Here is a 6,568-nt window from a genome sequence, read left to right on the forward strand (position 1 = left end):
AGAAGAAGGGAGGGGAGGACATTCGGCGTGATGGTGTTGTCTTCCCAAGTAACCATTACATGTGATGGAGCCTGGCTTTTCTGAAGATGGCTGAAAACCCTCCTGCCGATGATGCAGTGAATGAATTCCTTAGTTTTCTTTGATTACATGCATAGATTTCGCTTTACCTGTAAAACTGTCTTTATCTCAACCCACAAGTTTTCTTTTGTGTTTCCAATCCTCCGCCTCATCCTGCTGTGGGGCAGTGAGTGACAGACTATGTGGTGCTGAGCTGCTTGTCAGGGTTAAACCACAAAACTAATTAAACTCTGCTCCTGGCTCTTTGCTGTGTGAGTGGGCTCACTATTGTGTGTGCGTTTGGGTGTGACGGCACGTACACACCTTCTTGGTCAATTCTAAGTGAGGCTAGCAAGGAGGAGGAGGACACCAGGATCTGGAGAACCCCAGGGTTGGAATGTCCAAGTGGGTAATATCTCTGAGTCTGGGCTGACCCAAACCCCGGGTCCACACTGGAGGGACCACAGGGGTGTGTGAAACTGCAGGTAGGTTCTACCCAGGATGTACAGACCACTCATGCAACCTTCACACCAGATCAGTCTGAGAGGGGCAACAGGACAGGGTCAGTTCTGTTGCTCATGGTTGTGTAAGTGCTGCTGTTGGTGTGGTGGCTGTGAGGGTGCTGTTGCCTGTTGGAGTTGGTCTGTGTCAGATTGTCTGTGCCCATCTTTGTTTCCCTGCAGATACCTGCATTTAGTGCTTTCCCTTTGATGACTCCGCCTTGGGCCATGTCTCACTCTGTGGGGTCCTGTCACTGCCCACCTCAGGCACAGCCGGTCCGTGTGTATCTCACGGGCTCTTGGGCAGCTCCAGATTCCTCTCCTGGAGGATTGTCCTCTGCCCCATCATGCACTAGGACAGCCCAGTGTGGCTGTATCTCATGACCACTCCCCATCTCCACTGTCAACAGACAGCAAGGGTTGTGTCTTAAATCACAACTCTGTTGTGAATCAGCTTCCAAGGTGACATCGAGCTTTTTCCTCAGGCCCTTTTGAGGGAAATTCCTGGGCCCATTGTTGAAAACAGCTTTGGAAGAACAACCAAATCTTGAGGAACTGCACTCTGGAGATGTCATTTTGTTACAGAGATGCTATGGGAGACTAAGCTCTGACACAGTGTTAGAAAAACATTTATACAGCTTTCAGGTGTTTTAAAACTATTTATAATGGGTTCATTTTTCAGGATAGTGAGCTAAACATGAACAGTTATGTACCAACATAATAACCATAAATAACAATATGGGTAATGCTAACAAAGTAAAACGGATAAAACAGGGTACAGGCCTGCATTGGGATACAATTAGACATCATTTGTGGACAGTGATGGAAAGATGATCAGTATTGACAAACGCCCATGAAATCACTTTCCTAATGGACTCCTTGAGCTCCTGGTTCCTCATGCTGTAGATGAGGGGGTTCACTGCTGGAGGCACCAATGCGTATAGAACAGACACCACCAGGTCCAGGGATGGGGAGGAGATGGAGGGGGGCTTCAGGTAGGCAAACATAATGGTGCTGACAAACAGGGAGACCACGGCCAGGTGAGGGAGGCACGTGGCAAAGGCTTTGTGCCGTCCCTGCTCAGAGGGGATCCTCAGCACGGCCCTCAAGATCTGCACATAGGATACCACAATGAACACAAAACACCCAAATGATAAACAGACACTAACCAAAATAAGCCCAGCTTCCCTGAGGTAGGCATCTGAGCAGGAGAGCTTGAGGATCTGGGGGATTTCACAGAAGAACTGGTCCAGGGCATTGCCCTTGCACAGTGGCAGTGAAAATGTATTGGCCGTGTGCAGCAGAGCAGTGAGAAACCCAGTGGCCCAGGCAGCTGCTGCCATGTGGACACAAGCTCTGCTGCCTAGGAGGGTCCCGTAGTGCAGGGGTTTGCAGATGGCAACGTAGCGGTCGTAGGACATGATGGTGAGAAGAGAATACTCTGCACCAAACAAGAAACCTAAAAAGAAGACTTGGGCAGCACATCCTGCATAGGAAATGACCCTGGTATCCCACAGAGAGTTGGCCATGGATTTGGGGACAGTGCTGGAGATGGAGCCCAGGTCGAGGAGGGCAAGGTTGAGCAGGAAGAAGTACATGGGGGTGTGGAGGTGCTGGTCACAGGCTATGGTGGTGATGATGAGGCCGTTGCCCAGGAGGGCAGCCAGGTAGATGCCCAGGAAGAGCCAGAAGTGCAAGAGCTGCAGCTCCCGTGTGTCTGTGAACGCCAGGAGGAGGAACTGGGTGATGGAGCTGCTGTTGGACATTTGCTGATGAGCATGGGGCACTGTCACAGGAGCAAAAGACAGTGATAAGTTAGGGGAGACTTCTCTGAGCAAAAGCAAAGCCATTTCTCACACACCCTCCCCTGCTCTACACGCCTTGTCCTTTTCCAGACCTCCCTTCGGGTCCGTGGCTGAGCCCTGGGTGGTGCTGGCTGGAGGTGCCGTGAGGAGCAGGGCCTGTGCCCGCTGGCTGCCCAGGAGTCAGCCCTGCTCTGCAGCAGGGGTCATGGAACGGGGGGCAGGGGACAGTCCTGGGGTTCAGCTGTGTCAGATGGAACCATGCCATGTCTCACCCTTTCCTAATGTATCAGCACCCCATGTTTGCCCAGGATACACACGGCTCATTTCAAAAACCCAACAGCATTTTCTCTGTCACAGCATCTCTGTGCTCCTCCATGGGGCTTTCAGAGAACACAAAGAAGTTGTAGGACAGGTTTACATCCTGGAGGGAAGATCACAGATCGGAAGGACACCTGAAGGATATGTCCAAGTGCCCTAATGATGGCATCTGATTCAGGGAGACTCAGCTCTTTCCCCAGCCCCACACACTGCATTGCCCACAGCCCCACAGCTCAGAGCAAAGCTGGGACACGTGTTCCCGTGGACACAGCTGCAGGAAAGGACCCACAAGATCAGGCTGTGACTCTGCAGCTGAAACTCCCATCCCCAGAGAGCCTGACAGCAAGAACCAGATCACACCAGCAGTGACCCAGAGCAGTGGAGCAAGAAGGAAACTGCGGTGAGGGTGGGTGTGAGAGAGGCCAGGGCAGAGGCAGCCGGGCACTCAGACAGCGTCACCCTTCCCCAGCTGTGCAGCCACCTCCCACACACCAGCATTGCCGGGCAGCTGCTCTCAGCCCCTGTGCTCTGCAGAGGGAACTGGAGCTCTGGCTGCACAGGAGCTGCTTCATGCCTTGGAGCCCCCGGCCCTGAGGGCAGAGGCTTTGCTGGGTGGGAGAGGAGGCGAGGGGGCTGCTCACAGGAGGGATCTGCACTGCGGGGATCATACGGAGTTTTCTGTGTTCTCCCTCCATAACAATTCCAGGTTTAGTTTCCTCTCATTTCTGATCATTTCCCTGCTTCCTGGAGATTTTCCCCCTGGGAGGTGTTTCCCTGCCCATGTCTCTTCCCTGTCAGTGCTCACAGACCATCCCACCTTCTGTTCCTTCATCCTGGCCCTACAGATCCTGCCTGTTCACAGGGCACTGCCTGGGGGCATCTTCCTGTTTGCAGACTGGGGAAAAGGACAGGTCAGAGTAAGACTGACAGGTATAGCCAATGTGATGCAGGTGCTGTGCACAGGCAGAGCAGCAGCTGAAGGGATGTTATGAGGCTTCTGGCAGATGTGATGATTAATCGGAGTTGCAGTTCAGGAGTCTCAGTGACTTGTTTAAGCATGAGAGCTCATTTTCATTTTTTCCTTTCCTGCACCCCCCAGCCCTTGGGATAGGAAACTGAAAAGACAGGCTCAGGAAAGCTCCCTATCTCTCTGGTAATCCTTGCATTGATCTTCTGCTTGAGGCATCCACTTGGAAATATCCTGGGGTGATCTGGAGCTGTGAGCAGCCCTGACCCACACAGCACCCCCTTAACAGCAGAAGCACCTTTCCTGCCTTGACACGGGTCGCTCCTTCCCCCCACAGCTTCTCCCCACAGCACTGTGGGGATCTCCCCGGGCAGGCTGAGCACTGACCATGGCAGGTGGCAGAGTCCTTGCCCCGGCACAGCCCTGGGGTGCAGGGACCCTGCTCTGCAGGACAGCCCTGGGCACCCCTGGGTGCTCACCCGGCTTCACAGCTGTTCAAAATTGCCTGACAAGAGCCCCCTCCTTACAGATCCCACAAGCTGTGCCTGTGCTAACTTGAGGAGATGCCTCCAGGAGCTACAGCTGCATTGCCCTGCACCCCGAGACTTACCATGGCAAGGGCTGCAAAGATTTCTCCTCCAGTGAGCTCTCAGTCATCCTCCCCATCCTGACCACCTTTCATCTCCCTCTGCCTTGCTGGTCTACCTGAGATCCCCAGGCAGAGCCCTCAGCCCTGCTGCGCTTTGCAGAGGAGCTGCTCCTGGGCAGAGCTGTCTCTCTGCAGCGCTGCCGCTTGCCATGAGCTCCCTCTGTCCCAGGAGCCCAGCCCAGCTCAGCAGCACAGGAGCAGCCCAAGGCGCTTTAATGACCCCTCTGGTGGCTTTGGTGCTGAGTCCGTGAACCTCAGACCCTTAGAGGCAATTGAGGAAACCTCTCAAGAAGTCCAAGTCTCAGATTCAAACTCCAAAGTTTCTTGTAATGTTAATGGGTCCCACTGCGGAATACTATTGAGGAAATGACTCCAGGATCTGGTTAGAGAAGAAAACTGGAGGCAGAGATGACAGGTCAGGACAAGCAAGGTGAAGGTCTCTCTGATGCTGAATAAACCTGGATGTGTTTCATTAATCAAAGAGCCAAGCCCTGACCCCCAGCCCTGGGAAGGCAGATCCTGTCCCTCCCACGTTGCCCAGGGCCCTTCCTGGGACAGTGTGATGTGGGGCTGTGCAAGGCCAAGGGCAGGACTATGGTCCCACACCTCCCAGGTTCCTGGCTGGGGACAAGGAGGCCATGAGGCCCCTGTGCTCTAAGGACAAGGTGTCTCCTCACAGGCATCAGAGCTGGAGACAACAGCCACAGCCAAGGGGAGAAGCAGCTCATGTCTGGTGGGGCTTTCAGCCTCTTTACGTCCCTTGATCATCTCCACGACAGCCTGTCCTATGCTGTGGCATCCCCTGCACCTCTTTCCCTGCAGGCTGGAGACATCCCCCCTGCTGCCCCACCTTGCTCTTGTCTGAGCATCTTCCTTCCTTTGCTGATCTCTCTCCATCCTCCCCAGCTGTTCCTTGAAGCACAAAGCCTTGGGCTGATGCAGACTCCCTCTGGGTGACCTGCTCCACCACAGCACTGCCCTTCCACTCACATTCCTTCCTGCTCATGTCCAGCCTGGACCTCCCCAGCTGCACTGTGTGCCATTATTTCTTTCTCATGCGCTTTCCCACTATGATGAAAACCTCCACCATCTCGGAAACCACCCTTCCAGCACTCTCAGGCTACTCCTACACTGCTGCAGCCTCCCCAGCGCTGCTGGGCCAGAGCAGCCCAGGTCCCTCAGCATCCCACACCATGTGCACAAGGTCCTGAACCCTGCCTTGGCACAGCCCTGCACTCTCCAGTTCCTCCCTGCTTCTCCAAACTGGGAGCCGCACACTGGCACACACCCGTGTGTGTGGGGTCACACCAGTGCTGAACCGAATGGGATGAGAACTCCAGGTGTCTCGGTCCCCACGCTCCTCCTCATGCAGCCCCGTGTGCAGCTGCCTTGTTCATGGTGAGCGTGCGGCACAGGCTTGTGTGGTGGCCCTTGTAGTGCCCAGGCCCTTCTCCTCAGGGTCACTGCTCAGCGTGTCAGGTCCTGCTCTGTCCTGATGGATGGGGTTATTCTCCTGGCCCGGTACAGCACTGGCCACATCTCCTTTTAAAACTTCAGAGATTCCTGATGGGGGAACCCCAAAGTTTCTCCAGGTCTGGACTCTCCCTGGGCTGCTGCAGCCGCAGTCCCTCCAATTCCAGCCAGGACAGGGACCACTCGCCCGGGGAGCCCCCGGTGCCCCCTAAAGAAAAGGGGCCTCAGCCTCCAGGACTCTCCTGAGCCCAGGAAGAGGCCACTAAAATGGCAGCAGTAGCAGGGTTCCATCAAGAGTTTATTCAAGAAAAAGGAAATAATTTCCAATTTCCCTAGCACAGTCTTGCAGTGCTGCTTTCTCCTCCTTATGCTGGTGCCTCTCCCTGACTGCCGTGCCCCACTTTCGGTGGCACCAGATTGTTGGGGGCATGGCCATGTGCCCCCACAGCCCCAGGGCTTTGTCATTGGTGCCCTCACTCACAAGGGAAAACCCATCTGGTCACTCCCCACGTAAAGGAGCTCCATACATCCAAGCAACTTCTTCACTCTGAGGGAATCCCACTGCTGACCCTTCCAGCCCGTCTCTCCTGAAAAGCCCGTACCCAGCCATTGCAGCACCCCAAGCTGTGTGACTTGTCCCACCACGCCTGGCGGTGACTCCATGGGTGTCAAACAGCACAGGCTGCAGCTTGTCCTGGCTGTGCCCTTGGCTCAGGGCATCAGTGCACAGTTGGGCTGTGGCACCTCAGCTGTAGCACCCGGCCAAGCTCTGAGAGGCTTAGGGAAATCTGGTGGGTCT

General features: G+C 54.9%; 1 protein-coding gene across 1 annotated transcript; it reads right to left on the reverse strand.

Moving 5' to 3' along the window:
- Positions 1-1,363: 1,363 nt before the first annotated feature.
- Positions 1,364-2,323, reverse strand: LOC135999501 (olfactory receptor 14A16-like). Its single transcript, XM_065653072.1, has one exon. The coding sequence runs from the start codon at positions 2,321-2,323 to the stop codon at positions 1,364-1,366; it is 960 nt and encodes a 319-aa protein (XP_065509144.1).
- Positions 2,324-6,568: the final 4,245 nt, after the last annotated feature.

Source organism: Caloenas nicobarica, chromosome 28 (assembly GCF_036013445.1).
Source record: "Caloenas nicobarica isolate bCalNic1 chromosome 28, bCalNic1.hap1, whole genome shotgun sequence".
NCBI lineage: Eukaryota > Metazoa > Chordata > Aves > Columbiformes > Columbidae > Caloenas > Caloenas nicobarica.